General features: G+C 58.9%; 1 protein-coding gene across 1 annotated transcript; it reads left to right on the top strand.

Annotated features, from left to right (window-relative positions):
- The first annotated feature begins 1,021 nt into the window (after positions 1 to 1,021).
- On the top strand, positions 1,022 to 15,548 carry DNMT3L (DNA methyltransferase 3 like). The gene is given in 13 exon segments (XM_067737189.1): positions 1,022 to 1,130; positions 1,589 to 1,675; positions 2,006 to 2,050; positions 2,745 to 2,824; positions 2,900 to 3,012; positions 3,802 to 3,973; positions 6,206 to 6,293; positions 7,397 to 7,485; positions 9,753 to 9,828; positions 10,267 to 10,406; positions 13,423 to 13,508; positions 15,384 to 15,439; positions 15,442 to 15,548. Coding segments are annotated over 13 exon segments (1,248 nt in total).
- The last annotated feature ends 829 nt before the right edge of the window (positions 15,549 to 16,377 follow it).

The following is a 16,377-nucleotide window of genomic DNA, read 5'->3' as shown; positions in this document are numbered from 1 at the left end:
ACAGAACACTTGTGAAGCTAGGACAGAATTCCCCCAAACCCCACCCAGTCTCCCCTATTATTAACATCTTGCATTAGTGTGATACAGTTGTTACAATTAATGAACCAATGCTGATACAACATTCACTACACTGATAAGCTGTAGTCTACTAGATGCCCTTGGTTTTCCCCTAATGTCCTTTTCCTGTCCCATTTAGTCATCATGTCTCCTTACGCTCTTCTTGGCTGTGACGGTTTTTCAGATTTTCTCTGCTTTTGATGAGCATGACAGTTTTGAAGAGTCCTGTGCAGGTATTTTGTTCGCTGTTCCTCCCCTGGAATTTTCTGGTATTTTTCTCAAGGGTGGAGGCAGGGTCATGCGTGGGGAGGGAGCCCACAGAGGTGACAGGCCATCCTCATCTCAGTGCCTCCAGGGCAGTACTGTCCACTCCACTCTTGACGTCGACCTTGACCACCTGGCAGAGCTGTGTTTGTCAGGTTTCTCACTGCAAAGTGACCCCCCCCGCCTCGCGCTGAGCTTTTTCCAGGAAAGTCAGGATGCCCAGCCCACACCCCAGCAGAGGTGGGGGAGTTATGCCCCCTCCAGGCCCCAGCTGAGCCCCTCCCCCGCACTGCCCCTTGGCCCCTCCCACCGCAGTAAACTCCCCCCAACCCTCACCCAGCACCTTCACCCCCACCCTTGATCTCCCTAAGCCCACTGACCTCCCTCTGCCCACACCTGCCCTCCTGCCCCTCCCTCAAGACCACAGCCCTGCCCCTAAGCCCCCCACCCCCCCACCCCACACTCAGCGCTCCATTACTGAGCCCCCCCTCACCCTCCCCCCCTCCCCAGACTCCCTAACCCCACCCAACAGGGGCGAGCCCCCCCACCCTTCCAGCCAACACCCAGTGGCACTGAGGGCTCCCCCGCCCCTCCCCACTCCCCCGTCCCCGCACGTCACGTCACCTTCGCACCCCCTTCGCCCAGCGGGCCCAGCACCCCCGGTTCCTGCTGGTTTCTGGAAGGCCCCTTCCCAGGTTCCATGGCCCTCTCCTCCCCGGGAACCCTGAGCCTGGAAACCCTGGATGGCTCGGACCCTGACCCAGCCCCGCTGCTGGAAGGGGAGCCGTGTCCCCAGCCCTGTGCAATCAGTGAGGCCCTTTCGCCTTCTCCATAGACCCCTTGCCTTTGAGGGTCGGGTGGGAGAGACTACAGGCTGGGGTCTGGGGGACAGTGGGGCGGCAGGAGCATGGGGGTGGCTGAGGGGTGCACAGCTAGGGAGGACACAGAAGGAGGGAGGGGCCGTGGTGGACCCTGGGCCCTTCGAGGCCCCCTGCCCTCCCATTTGTGGGGAGAAGCGGCCCACCTGCTGCGCCCACCGAGCCCCCTCTCGAGGTTGGCGCTCCCCACTGGTCTTCCTGCCCCTTGACCCTGGGGGTCGAGAGGGGTGAGTGTCATGGTGGGAGGTGGGTAGGGGCCGGGCTGGGTGGTCTGCTCAGTCCCCGTGCTGGGGGTCTGGGGCTCCAAGACGGAGGCTGATGGGACACTTTCTCCCTGTCTGGTGTGCGTCCTGTCTCCTTGTTTGGTGTCCCCACGGCCACTGCTGCAGTCCTGGACCGGGAAGCAGAGCACAGCACGGACATCATCCCGCGCTCCAGCGAGCAGTCATCCCCACCGTCACCCAGGCTCCGCAGAGGTGAGGGCTCATGCAGGTACTGCCTCCATCACTTGGGGTGCTGACCCCAGGCCTGGGCAGAGTCTAGGGTTCCCGGCTTCTGGAATGCTCCCACGTCACTCAGGAGCAGAAGGGCCCCACTCAAAGCCTCCCCCACCCCACCCCACCCCACCAGCTCAGATGTTTAACATGTCGCCATGAAAGGCAGAGGGGACAGGGCGGGGGGGGGGGGCTGATCCTCTGGTTCCTGTGACGTCAGCAGTCCTTCACCAAGGACTTGTGAGGCTCATCTCTTGAGGTGTCTAAATTAGGAGACAGGCAGAGGAAGGGGCTACTTATTTTCTTTTCCAGATCTTATTGCATATGAAGTCAAGGTTAACCAGCGAGATATAGAAGGTGAGCATCGCACACCTGCCCAGGTGAAGGGACGTCAGCCAGCTGAGGAAAGACTTGCAGCCTCACTCATTGTCCGTCCGTGGAAGAGGGCAGTGTATGCCGCTGGTGCCCAGCTCGTATCCCCTCCACCTGCCCCAAGGACCCTGACACTTCATTTGAAGCGTACACTTCAGTGTCTTTTAGCGTAATCACAGATATGTGTACCCATCACTACAGTCTAATTTTAGGGCATTTTCGTCATCCGCAAAAGAAACTGGTACCCATCAACAGTCCGTCCTCATTCCTCATCCCTCTGCCTCCCCTCTTTCAACCCTAGGCAACCACAAATCTACTTTCTTTCTCTTTGGGTTTGCCCATTCTGGATCCCCTGCATTTACATATGAATTTTAGGATCATCTTAGCAATTTCTAAAAAAAGGAAAGAAAGAAAGGAAAAGGCCAGCTGGGATTTTGAGAAGGATCTGGTTTCTCAAAACCAGATTTGGGGAAGCTCTCCATATTAACACTGTTTAGTCTTCTGATCTATGAACATGGGATGCCCTCCCATCTGTTTGATCATTAATTTCTTTGAGGACTAGTTTGTGGTTTTCAGTGTACAGGTCTTGCCTTTTTTTTGTTATTGTTAAACTCGTTCCTGAGTCTGTTGCTGTGCCTGACGGCATTGTGACACGTTGCCCTGTGGGTTTTCGCCTCAGACATGTGTATCTGCTGCGGAAGTTTCCGGGTGCACACGCAGCACCCTCTGTTTGAGGGAGGGATGTGCACTCCGTGCAAGGTAAGCAGGGAGCCATGGGGCGGCTTTGTGGAGGCCTTGGAACAGAGGAGGCAGCCTGGCTTTGCCCTCGCCAAGGACAAGTTCCTGGAGTGCCTCTTCTTGTACGACGAGGACGGGTACCTGTCCTACTGCTCCATTTGCTGTGCGGGAGAGACGCTGCTCATCTGCGAGAGCCCCGACTGCACGCGGTGAGGCCAGGGGCCCTGGGGGTCCGGGCAAGGGCTGAAGGACCACTGCCCACAAGCCTGGGAAACTCCCATTCTTCTCAGCTCCGCATCCCAGAGTCCAAAGGGGTTCACCTCCCAAAAGTATGACTTTCTCCAAAGCTTTCCATTTCCAGCTCAAACGTTTCATTTGGTGAATAGCTGTGACCTAGGGGAAGGGTGTGTCGGAAGATCTGTGCTTGTGATTTTTCTTTCTGTTTTTATCGCCAAGACATAGCTGCTCCCTCCGTGGTTAAGTAGGGCAGCGAAAGGAAACCCACGCAGCTGGTGTCAGGCGAGGCGTAGTCATTCCCTGCTACCTAACAGCCCGAGCGTTACCCGTGGTCCCCTCCCCTCAGTCGTTCCGGGCGTCCCGGTATTTACTGCTGCGTCGTCCCAAGTCTGCAGCCCCGCCCCGCCCCCGCAGTGGGCGCTCCTGCAGAGATCTTGCCTGGTTTCTCAGGATCTGGAGTTTGGAGGAGGGAGCCAGCTGGCTTAGGGGAGTCTGTGAAATCTGTCACTACCCACAGACCCCCTGCTGTCCTCTGCAGATGGCTGGGTTCCCGGCGCTCTGGGTCCCCAAGAGGGACCTGTCCCCCTTCCCCGGGCTGCAGCCCCTGCCAGCTCCATCTTCTCCCTTGAGCCCGCGTGTGGCCTCCACCCCTCACTCCGGAGCAAGGAGCAGGCTCGCCTCTGCCTGCGGGACCACCGGGGTTTCACCTGGCGGCCAAGGCAGTGGCAGGCCTGTCGCTGTGGTTCTCTGTTTGACTCCAGGTGCTACTGTTTCGAGTGCATCGACAGCCTGGTGGGCCCTGGGACCTCGGGGAAAGTGCAGGGCATGAGCAACTGGGTCTGCTTCCTGTGCCTGCCCTTCCCCCGCAGCGGGCTGCTGCAGAGGAGGAAGAAGTGGCGGGGGTGGCTGAAGGCCTTCTGCGACCGGGAGGCGGTGAGGACACAGCGGGAGCGGGAGCGGGTGCTCGGACTTGGCTCCTTTCCTCTGGTGATGGGCTGCAAAACGCCCGTCCGCTCCCTCTTACACAACGATGTTAAGGGCTTTTAAGCAAATGCGCTTTTCTAATCCCCTCTTTGTCTGCTAGATGCTCTGTCTTCTACAAGTCACTTTATTTTTTAAAACTTTTTTCTTTTTTTTAAATTAATTAATTGATTTTTGGCTGCGTTGGGTCTTCGTTGCGGTGCGTGGGCTTCTCATTGTGGTGGCTTCTCTTGTTGCGGAGCACAGGCTCTAGGCGCACAGGCTTCAGTAGTTGTGGCACATGGGGTTCAGTAGTTGTGGCTCGCGGGCTCTAGAGCGCAGGCTCAGTAGTTGTGGCGCACGGGCTTATTTGCTCCGCAGCACGTGGGATCTTCCCAGACCGGGGCTCGAACCCGTGCTCCCTGCATTGGCGGGCAGATTCCTAACCACTGTGCCACCAGGGAAGTCCCTCTACAAATCACTTTCGCATGGCAGTTTTGTTTCTTCCAAGCCTGGGAATGAGGCATTTGTAGGACGTAGGAGAGGGGCCCAGCAGAGGTGTGCCTCTAGGTCCAGCAAGTGGGAGCAAACGCCCGGGCAGGCTCTCCTGGTCCAGCCCGGACAGCTGGCACAGACGTGGGTCCTCTCCAGGATCAAGGTCGGGATCCGGGAGCTAGGCAGGAGTTTGGGCTCATCATGGTGGGTTGAGCTCTGTCCCCCAAAGACACATCCACGTCCTAACCCCTGTTACCTGTGAACATGGCCTATTTTGGAAATGGGGTCTCTGCAGACGTAATTTAGTTAAGAATCTTAAGGTAAGGTCATCCTGGATGAGGGTGACATGAAATGCAATGATTGGTGTCATCTAACAGGAAGGAAGGAGACAGAGACGCACAGAGGGAGGGTGGCCACGTGATGGGGAGGGCTGGGTGCTCACCGTGGCGGCCTGGGGTCTCGGGCTCTCTCCCCTGTGGCGCATGGCCAGGCTGGTTCTGGGGAGTCGCCACACACGGCATTGCTGGGCCACCACGGGGGCACATGGTAGCCCCACCACCCAGCGCTCCCTGAAACCAGATGGGAGCAGGTACCTTTATGGTGCTTTTCGGAGCAAGGTGGCTGCACTCCCCGCAGAGCCTTCTCGCGGTCCGGTGAGCGGCAGAAACGCTCCCTCTCGGTGCAGAAAGGCCCCTTGCTGGCAGACTGCAGGACGAGTTTCTCATTGAAGGGAGAAGGGGTTGATGCCCACAGCTGGTATTACTGCCACTAGAGCCGGAGCACAGCGGGAAGGAGGCACTGCTCCTGCGGCTGCCGCGGGGGACCAGGACGTGTGTCCGCAAGTGTCCCTCCGCCCCGCCCTTCTCACCTCCCCACGCCTCCTCCTCCGGGCAGCCTGCCCTCCCTTACACTCACCCGCCGCTTCACTCGCTGCCTGCGTTGGGTGCCCACCTGCTCCAGCCCTGGGCAGACCCTTCCCCCTGGGGCTCAGGGTCTCCTGGGACCCCCCTCCCCCAGGCAGTGCCCCTGCCTAGGCCTGGAATCCCAGCCACAGTTCGTGGGAGGCCAGGCACTCCCAAGTGCAACCTCCTGGGGGTCAGGTGGCGCTGGGGTGCTTGTTTCATGAATAGATCCATCGGGTCTCTGCTGCCGGGTGCCCTGCGGGGTGGGCGGGTGTTACCCTAGGCCTTCCTGGCTCCTTCATGGCAGGACTCAGGGGCTGGTTCAGGCCTGGCCTGGGAGATGCCTGACACTGGTAGCCTTCAGGGGTGCTGTGTGGCTTGAGGCCCACGTTCAGAGCCCACAGAGGGGACGGAGAGGGGTTGGGTGAATCCCATGGCCGTGGGTATTCAGAATCCCCCAGGTCTGAGACTCTTCCCAAGAAATACAAGGGAAGTGGTTTCTCTCGGGATAGAATTATCTTCCTTCACTGTCAGGAAAATGCCCTCGCACCTGCCTTTCCTTTGCTAGAGATGGCCCAGGCTGGGGGCTTGGTGTGGAGGACAGAAGCCCTCGTCCTGGGCGATGGGTGGGGTCTCACGGAGGCCTGGGGGTCAGTGCAGTCAGGGTGGGGCCAGCCGCCTCGGCCGGTGTGTCCTCATTCATCAGGGGAAAAGCCTCTGCAGAGCCAGAAAGAATTTTTCTTGTCACTCATGGGCTGTACAACCAAGCAGTCATCAGAACATCCTTTTTTTTAAAAAAAATAAATAGGAGAGTCCCCTTGAGATGTACAAAACTGTGCCCGTGTGGAAGAGAGAGCCCATCCGGGTGCTGTCCCTTTTTGGGGACATCAAGAAAGGTGGGTGCAGTGATGTCTGAGGACTGACAATGGAAGATGGGTCTGCCTGGAGCGAGACCCACGGGGGACCGGGGGAGTGGGCGGTGGGCGGGGTCGAAATGTCCCCTATGATGCACTTGCTACATGTTTGAGGCTGGGGACCTGAGGGTCATTTTCAGGAGGGGAGGGTTGAGGAGCACCTGGGGCTCCTTCCTTCAGCAGGGACGCCTTGGAAAGAAAGTTCACGTAGCAAGACGGTGGGTGTGAAACGCTGTAGTGAGGGCCATGGGGCCCAGGCTCTCTGCCTAGGACAGCCCTGCCCACGGCCACCAAACCTCAGACACCTCCACACACCTGGCCGCCGTATAGGGCCGCCCCACCCCTCGCAGGGCTCCCTGCACCCTCCCTCTCTACCCGAATCTCCCAGGTTGCGCAGGCTGGTCACGTGCTGCATTGCAGCCTTCCTGGGTGTCCTGCCCCTCTGTACCCTGAGCAGACCCCACCTGCTGGTGCCTTTGGAAATCCTATGGGTTCTCCTGGGCCCGGCAGTTGTAAGAAGAATCCGTGAAAATACTCCCTGTCTCTGGCCAAATGGAATGGGGGGGGGGGCGTCCATCCCACTTCTGGCGCTACGCCCCGTGTCTTGTGTAGTGCGGTCACAGCGGCCTCATGCACACCCGTGTCAGGGACCCGGGGGCTGAGACGCACAGAGTGGGCACAGGTTTCCCCTGAAGGAAGCCCGTGGCCACCCAGCCTTCAAGTCCCTGCCCGGACGATGCATCCTTAGTTCAATTTGTTAAGATTCTTTCTGGGCTAGCTGTCCCATGCCCAGGCTGCAGACTCCCCCTGCAACCCAGCCGTGTCACACAGCCTGACCAGGTGACATCAGCGTGGACGGCCACCACCCAGTGGATTCCTAACCCAGAGAGTGGCGCTGCAGCCAGGGGGGCCTGGCTTTGCAACAAATTGCTTGACTTTCTGAAATCAGTTCTCAGTGGAGTTTGCTGGCTCCCCCCGTCATGCGGTTGAAAAGATAAAGTCTGCTTGCTAACGGCAGCCCTTTAGTTCCACATGGGGTCAAAAACCAGCGTCGGCCCTGTGTGTCCCCTTTGCTCCCCACCCAGAGCTGATGAGTTTGGGCTTTTTGGAACATGGTTCTGAGCCGGGGAAACTGAAGCATTTGGATGATGTCACCAACGTAGTGAGGAGGGACGTAAGTACTGCTGTGCTCCTCCAGGCACCAAGGGGTGAGAGCAGACCGGGGTGGGAGGGGGTGGGTCGGGGGAGGGGGACTGGACGGGGTGGGGGAGGTGCAGCCCGGATGCTCTGTCCCCAGCAGGGCCCACTGGGGGGGTGTCGGCCCCCCACGGCGGGAGAGCTGAGAAAGGCATGTCCGTAGCCCCCCGCTGCCCACCGCCCAGAGGAGAACCGTTGGCCAAAGCTCCCGCCCGGTTTGTTGAAACCCAAGGGGCCTATCCCACCACCTGTGACGGTGCCGCCTAGGGAGGGGATCCCCCCCTCCTAAAATAAAGTGCTGAGTCTTGAACACAACCACCACGGATTGTTCGAAAACACTCTCCGAGCGCTGTCATGAAACGTCTGGCTCCCTCGAAGGCTATTTCCTGCTGTCCTGGACGGCGGCCTTGGAGGAAGGGCCTAAAAATGACTCAGCAGCTGGGCCGCGAGCCGCCGCGGATGGGAAAGGGCTGGGACGCCACCTCTGTGGCCTCAGGGAAGGAAGATCTGGTCCGTCACCCGCTCGCCCACACAGCCTCTCACAGGAGAATTAAAGCCCGTCATCCCCAGAGCCCAACAACCACGGGCACGGGGTCAGAGGGGCCGGAACACTGGCCACAGAAGGTGGCAACAAGGAAGCAGCCAATGTGGGGGGACCCAGTTCACCCCCCGGGTGCCGGCAGGGTCTCTCAGCTCTGCTCCCCGTCTGGCCGGGGGGCCGTGTCCCAGGGGCCAGCCCTCCTCCCTGGCTGAGACTGGAGACGCCCCCCTCCTCCATCCCCCTGGGGTCTGCCCTGCCCCGAAGCCCAGGACAGCTCTCTTCTTGCCCCTCCGGCCCCTTCGGACGTCCCACCAGGAAGCATTTCTGGAGCCTGCGCCCACCCACACACTCGTCCCAGGCCCCCCAGGGCGGGGTCCTCCCTGCCAGGGCAGGACGGTCAAGGCGGGACTGGAGAGTGACACGAGCCCTCCCCAAGTAGCAGAGCTGCAGGAACAGATCAGACATGGGGGGGCTCTCGCTGCGCGGCCAAGGGTCTAGACACCCCCTCCCGCAATGAGCTTTCGCGTCTCAGGGGTGACAGTGGCTCACGTGTGCCGTCATCACCCGGTTCCCCAACGACCAGCCCTGGCTTCACTCCTTTTTCACGAGGCCTGTAAAACGGACTTTCCCACCGTGCAGCCCACCCTAGAGGTGGGCGTGTCCGGCTTCCACGTCTGCACAGCCACACCTGGCCGCGGGTTTCGGGGGATTTCACGTGCACACTGGCGGGTTCCCGGGGACAGCGGGGTGTTCCCTCTAAGACCTTGCTTCCTTCACAACCTTTCCTGGGGTCATTTCAGCAGCCACCTTTGTGTAGAGTGTTGGGATGCGGGTCCCGGGCCCCCAGCCCACGCTCACCTCCTCTAGCCCCCTTGCCCCTTCCCTGTCCAGACCCCCTGCTGTACTTGCGCTGGTCAGCAGGCTTCCCTGGAGCTGAAGCCACCAGGAGCGCGCCTGGGTCAGGGTCAGAGCTGACTGCAACAAGGCACGTGAGGCCGGGGGCACGTGAGGCCGGGGGCACGTGAGGCCGGGGGCACGTGAGGCCGGAGGCTAACGTCGGGTGTCGGCTTCTGTTAAGTGACTTGAGGAGGGTCCTGGGAAGCCGCGTCTGCTCTGGACGGGCTGCTGTCAGACAGCCAGAGATCCAGTATTTGGGTCTTTCAATTGTTTTTCAAGAAGAGTGACACGGGCTAGAGTCTCTAACTGGGTCCCTCCGTCACCTGGGCCCCTGATGGGGGAAGGGAATCCTCAGCGTCTCAGCTCAGGGGGGATTGTAGGGGCCTGGACGGGGCTGGGGGGCGGGGGAGGTGCAGCAGGGGCGGCTTACGCTCGCCAGGGAAGGCTACCTGCTGCCCAGTGACCCATCAGGGCTTCCACCTGTATTTCCCAGCAACACACAGAATCCGCATGAGTCCTTGGGGGCCCCGTGTCACTCTCCCTGGAGGGTCTGTAAGGGCCACGCCCGGCACAAAGGAATCACCGCGCTGGGGTTCCCAGGGCTCTGCTGAGGGCCGGCGTCCCTGAGACGATAGAGAAAGCAGGGCTCCTTGCACCCCCGGAACCAAGGGGCGGGTCTGACCCGGTGGGTTTCACCGCCCACCGACCCCTTCCATGAGGGTCAGCCTGAACCACACGGTCAGAGAGGAAAGGTGCCCGGCCCCGGGGGAGCTCCCTGCCCTCCTGAGCCGCGCGCTCTCCTGCAGGTGGAAGCATGGGGCCCCTTCGACCTCGCCTACGGCTCTACGCCCCCGCTGGGCCACGCCTGCAGCCAGCCCCCAGGTAAGAGGCCTGGCCATCTGCTCAGACTCCAGAGCCTCTTGTCTGCCACGCCCTCCTACGCACCCCAGCTCTCCTCAGGGAGGGCAGGAATTGCAAACCGTCTGCATTCTTAAACAGTCAGCTTTACTGGGGTATCAGAGACATAGGTCAATTGTCCGTATTCAGTGAGTACAGCGTGGTGGGTTTTGAAGTGGGTACCCTGTGAGCCATCACCACAACCAAGAGAGCGAGTGGGTCCGTCACCCCAGGGCGGCCTGGCGCCCCTCCCACCCTGTCCGCAGGGCTGTGTGTCCCTGTGGGGTGTCGCCCAGCCTCCCGCACCTGTGCCCTGGAGGCTGCAGCTGCGGGAGCAGGCGGCCCGCCCCACCAGAGCCCCGCCCTTGCGTCCCGGGTCCCTCCAGGCAGAGCCCAGACCCACCCGATTGCTCCCCACCCCAGCGTGGTACCTGTTCCAGTTCCACCGCATCCTGCGGTACGCGAGGCCGCGGCCAGGCAGCCCCCAGCCCTTCTTCTGGATGTTCGTGGACAACCTGGTGCTGACCCAGGACGACCGCGTCGTGGCCACTCGCTTTCTGGAGGTGGGTGCGGGCCGCGGCCTCCCTGAGGGACACTTGGGGCCCCTGGGGGGCACCGCTTAGGTCCCGGTCCCGAGGCCTGGGTTTTCAGAGTTCACAGGGCCCACGAGGGCCGTCTCACCACTGAGGTCCCAACAGCGCCTTTGCACTGCCCTGGATTTAGGATCCCGCCACCTCGGGTCACGTCCTTCTCCTCCCCGCCACCCCACCTGGGCGCACGCACACTCACACGTGCACACGCATCGCAGTCGCACGCCGCAATACGCAGTGCTCTGGTCAGTTACACACACACACACTCACACCCATCCTGGGGCACCGACAGCCTGGCTGTTTCTGTCCTCAGGCCCAAGTCCTGACCATTAGAGCCGTCACTTTTGGACTCAGTGACCAGTTTGTCCAGGGCTGACCTGGCCCGTCCCTCCCAGCAGACCCACACACAGGGCAGCCCCAGGCCAGGCCCAGGGTCCCCGCAGTGAAAGTCTCCTGGCTTCCCCACCCCTGCTGTCCCCACTGCACTTGTCTCCGGGTCCTTGGCCACCTCCAGGACGTCTTCACAAACCTACACGTCTGCCCGCCCCGCTGCCCTGCGTCGGGGTTTTTTCACTTAACCGTGACCTTGGAAATCGTTCTGTTGGAAAAGTACCTTTCTCACTCTTTGTTTCGACGTACGTGTTTTGTTTTCTGCAGTTTTACTTTGTATGGATGTGAAAAATGCCTTTAACCCGTTCCCGGGAACAGAGAGTTGGGCTGTTTCCAATCTCTTGCTCTTACAAACAATGCTATGAGGAGGGGGCATGAGTGGGGACATCTGCGGGGTGGATTCCGGAAGCGAGACCGCGGGGTCCATGTGCCGTTTTCAGGGATGCTGCCACTGCCCCGGGAGGGTGTCCGCGCAGACCCCCACCCCCCCGGCGGCCGAGCTGCCGCTCCCCTCACCTGCCCACGGGGTGTCCCCAGCTCTCTGCGTTCCCTCGCCTTGGCTCCCAAATGTCCTGTCTTCTTCCCTCCTATGCAGTTGGGATTTTCCATTTTGTATCTTACTGGTTTTGTATCTTTCTTACTGGTTTGATTCAAGAAACTATTGATCTCGTCTCTCCATTAATTTAGCTTCTGCTGCCTTCTTGGATGACTTTGTGGATGAAAGTGGTTTATAGTTGGTTCACTTAGACTCTCTGGGTATCTGAGCAGATTACCTGCAGGTCATGATAGTTTTTTCTTTCTAATTTTGTACCTCTTGTCTCACGTTGAACCACAGTAGTGACGGGACATGCCTGCCTGGGTCCTGAGTTGCACGTACATGTGTCCAGTGTTTCTCTACTAAGCTGATGCTGGCTTTGAGGTTGAGGTTGATACATTTCACTATGTGAAGGAAATTTCCAGAAGTTTCCCTTGATTTCTATTTTTTGAGCCATTCTATCAAGAATAAGTGTTGGATTCTGTCAAATGTTCTTTTTTACGTCTATGGAGAGAATTAAGTTCCTTCTTTAGATCTATTAATAGGATATAATATACTAATAGATTTCATAATAGCGATCCGTCTTTGCATTCCTGGAAAATACCCACTTGGTCGCGGGGTGTGGCTGTTCTGACAGATTGCTGAAATCCAGTGAACTGCATTTCCCGTAGGATTTGCTGCTTTGACAAGCACGAGACAGGCGGGTGTGTGAGGCTGTCTTGTTTTGTGCTATTTTTATTGGGTTGGGATGTCCGTGTTAAGTTTGCGTCATAAAGTATTTTAAAATTCGACAGACTTTTCCTGTGCAATTGCCGGGACTGGTTGTTGTTGCCGTTGTTTTAAAATGGGAGCAACTCTTCTGTGGGAACTCATCTGTTAAGATTTTCAATCTTTTCTGAGATCAATTTGGTAAGTTATGTTTTCCCGGAATGTCACCCATTTAATTAAAGTTTAAACATCACTTTCATAGGGTCGAGCAAAGTGGCCTCACGATTCTCCTACTTTCTTCTGCATCCGTGGTTATTCCTCCTTTTTGGGAAGCCCGGAATTTTTAAATACTGACATGTCACCCCATATCAGCGGTCACGAGGCTTGCAAGGTGACCTGTTTACTGAAAAATCTATGAACAGTAACCGCGAGTCCAGACCAAAAGCACAGGCTCCCAACCTGGGAGCCAGCCGTCCGCAGACTCGGAGGACAGCAAGGATGCTGACTCTTGGTCGTTTTGTGAGCACATTTGGTAGATCGGAATTGGTCCCAGATCAGAAGTAGGCAAAAAAGAGACCTTCCCACGTGTCCTGTCACTGCTCCCATCTTGCTGTGGAACCACATGCCTGCCGATGGCAGGCAGTAGCTAGACGTGCCCAATGCAGGACCGTCTCTTTCTGCCCTGCGCCCGATGGTACATCCACGTGTGAGCTCTCCTCCCGGCCAGGTGTCTGGACACGGGAGGAGACTGATGTGTCCAGGGATGGTCAGACTTGGGAACGGTCCACGTGGGCCTTTCTGCACGCCCCACCACTCCAAGTCCGGAGAGGTAAAGTTCAGGCCACCTGGTTGGGTGTCGGGGACCGGATGACCTCCCTCCTGCCACGACTCCCCCCCAGCCCCTCCTTCCCTGACCTTCCGGTGCTTTCTACGGAGACTGCGGCCCCAGGATCCGGCCACGCCCTTGGCTCCTGTGGGCATCGTGAAGCATCGGCCCTTGAGGAAACACTGCTGTCTGCCCGCAGAGCCTCTTATCTGCCTGACATGACATATCTCGTGGCTCAAAGAGCAAGGACTTCTTTGACCTTCACGGGAATCCACCTCTGCCACGCAGCAGGCGGGGAGTCCCTGGGCCAGGTGACCTGTGGGAGTGAAAATAACCTACCAGTTAAAAGGTCTAAAATAATATCTCGGCTTTTTTCCTTATAAGGTGATTTATAAGGAAAAAGATGTGACATGTAAGCAATGTCGACTGGGAGACATAATCGGTCTAGGAGGCCCGGGACACTGTTCTGGGCTCAGGTGTCATGCCCACTGTGGGTCTCCCAGTTCCTAGTTGACGTTTTTACCCCTCAGACTGAGCCGGTGACCATCCAGGACGTCCGTGGCTGCACCATCCGGAACGCCGTGCACGTGTGGAGCAACGTCCCCGCCGTGAAGAGGTATTTCCTGTGCGTTTGTGTCCCTGGAAACTTGGAGGGACACAGGCTGCTTCGGGTTCACCAGGGAAACAAGTCTGAGAGTGCAAGAGAGCAGAGGGTTTTCTACACAGAGCCGTGCCCGGGGCAGCCTCTGTGCCCAGGTCAGGGGCCGCCCCACAAGTTCTGGACAAGCTCAAGGTCAGCGGTGCCCCCTTTCCACTTCGGGGACCTTCTCCCCGCTTCTGCACTGGTGCCTCTGAGCGTCTCACCTCCGGACGAACCCCCGGACGGGAGCCACGCGGCACATGTGCCCCGGTCCTGGTCCCCACTCCCCAGGCTCCAGGCACGTGCCTCACCCTGCACAGCCCCACGCTCACAAGCACACACCTGCTGTCTCACAGGCTCGCACTCGTCACACACAGAGCACACACTTACACAAGCTCACATCCTCACGGGCGCCCCACTGTGTGCGTTTGGGCCACACTGAGCTTCTTTCAGCCCCTCAAACAGGCCTGCCTTGGGCTTTCACACACACACATACACGCACACACACACGTGCACACACACAAGTGCACACACACGCATTCATGCACACACAGACGGGCACACACACGCACACACGGCCTTCGGTGCTCCTGAAACATTCTCAGGACTGGCGATTCTCACGCACGTCCCCTCGCCAGCCCTGCACACCCACAGCCCTGGTCCGGCCACCCCGCCACTCCAGGCAGCCTTTCTGCTGCCAGGACCCTGCCCTCCTCCACTGTCCCCGCCACACACGGCCCCCCGAGCCCTGAGGAGAAGGCCGTCTCCTCCCCCAAGCCCCGTGCATCTGGCCTTCGTCCTTGTGTTGGACCAACGTTGCCTGCACCTTCCAGGACAGTAAGTCATGGGTCCTCCCCCGGCAGTGCCTGGAAACTTCTTTTCACCACCTCCCAGTGCCAGCTTTCGCCCCGCTCACGCTGTGGCGCCCACCCGGCCCCCAGCCAGGACTGTGGCGGGGACGTGGGGAGCCAGGTGGAGCAGGTTCCGAAACATTATCTCTTCGGAAGACCTGAGGGTCACCCCACCTCCTCCACAGCGTCTCCCCACTTCTCTCCCCTGGAGGTGGGTGACGGGGCCTGGGCCCCAGGAACGCAGGAGGTGCTTCCCTTCAGCTCACACTGTCTCAGTCGTGAGGGAGACCCCCTCACTGGAAGTAGGGACCGTTTTGCTGGGATGATGGGCAGCTGCCTTCAGACAGCACCGGCCTCCCTTGGACAGTGGAGCTGCCCCAAGGAGGTGGGCAGGGAGAGCACCAAGAGGGGCACGGTGTGTTTCTGGCACCTTGTCCGTGGCCTTCACCCCCGACAAAAACTGAGCCGAGAAATGTCCCCCGAGTCCAGCGAGGTGCCAGGCGCCACGTCCGCGAGACTTGAGTCCCCAGGGTTGCATCACGTGACGAGCGGGGTCCCTGCTGCGTGGCCCTCCGGCTCAGGCAGCCCGGGGCCCACAGGCAGCCGTGCTCAGCTCGGGTGCAGCAGAACCCTTGGAAGGGCCAGGGAACACCGCTTGACCAGCCTTGCCCACGAGTCCCGCCCTCCCTTCTCTGTGGGTCTGCTCCGCGGTGGCCTCTCCACCCTGAAAGTGAGACCTGCTGAGCTGGGCCAGTGGGCTGCCCTTGGGGACCCTCTGTGCACCCGTCTCGGGTGCCAGGCCCCTCCCCAGGAGGGGTGTGGGAGCCATCGTCCCCTACTGCCCACGACATGCTTGTCATCCCACCACGCGGTGAAAACCTCACAGAGGGCAGGTGGGGTCTTTCTCTCAGAGACCTCGGGTAATCTAGCGAGACGGGCACCCCCCAGCTCTCTCCCAGGAGCCCTTGGGTGGGTACCAAGCCCCCGCTCTCCTTCTCAGCAGGCATCCAGCTCTGGATCCCCAGGAGGGATTATCCCTGCTGGCTCGGGACAGGCAGAGAGCAAAGCCCCCACCCAGGGCCCAGCCACGCTGGTGAAGAACTGTTTTCTGCCCCTGAGAGAATATTTCAAGTATTTCTCAACAGAGCTCACTTCCTCTTTGTAAATGAGTCAGTCATTATACCGTGAAAAAAAAAGAGAGACTTTTCCTAGAACAAAGACGACTTTCCTTACGTTGTTTCTTTGTTCCTTTTCAAATTATTATTCTATTTGCTTACCTTTGGATTTCCCGAGATCGCTACAGGCCCATCATCCCTTTGGGTCTGGAGAGACAGGGCCCCGCCCCCACCATGACCTTTGGTGGGAGGGGGCGAAGCCTCGGGTCTCACGGTGGACGAGACCCTGACGTTACCGTGCACGTTGGGCTGCTGGAAATGTTGCTTTGTGCCAGTTGGGAAGTTAAAATATATTTATTATGATCGTTGTGGGTCATCTTTTGGTGTTTCTGTGTATCAGCACCGCCTTTATTTTATTCTGTAGGACACAGGAAAGTATGTAGAAAGACGAGCAGGACACAGGGTTATAGCTGCGCGCTGCACCTGTGCCATTTGTACCCGTAGCCGATGCCATCACGGCTGCCATGCACCTTGATGGTTAAAATCACCCACCCTGATTAGAGCCACAGGAAACATCCCAAACTTTGCAAAGTGTAGATATCCACTCAGTCAGCCAAGTAGGACAGGCTGAACGGAGGGCATGGAGGCCAAGGCCAGGTCCACTCGTGAAGCAACCTTTGGTCCTCCTTAACCCAGACGGACTTGCTTGCAGAAGGCGGGGTCCCAGTTTGCCCCGGGCTCTGGTGAGGACAGGACCATTGGAGCATTGACAGAGCCGGCTTCAAATCACATGTGATGAATCCCAAAGGGGCCTTTCCAGGTTAACCAGAAAACTCCCCAAAGGGACCCAGACTCAGACAGGCACATAGATTCTGCTTG

This window comes from Pseudorca crassidens, chromosome 5 (genome assembly GCF_039906515.1).
Source record: "Pseudorca crassidens isolate mPseCra1 chromosome 5, mPseCra1.hap1, whole genome shotgun sequence".
NCBI classification, from domain to species: domain Eukaryota; kingdom Metazoa; phylum Chordata; class Mammalia; order Artiodactyla; family Delphinidae; genus Pseudorca; species Pseudorca crassidens.
This window is presented reverse-complemented; position numbering and strand designations above follow the sequence as displayed.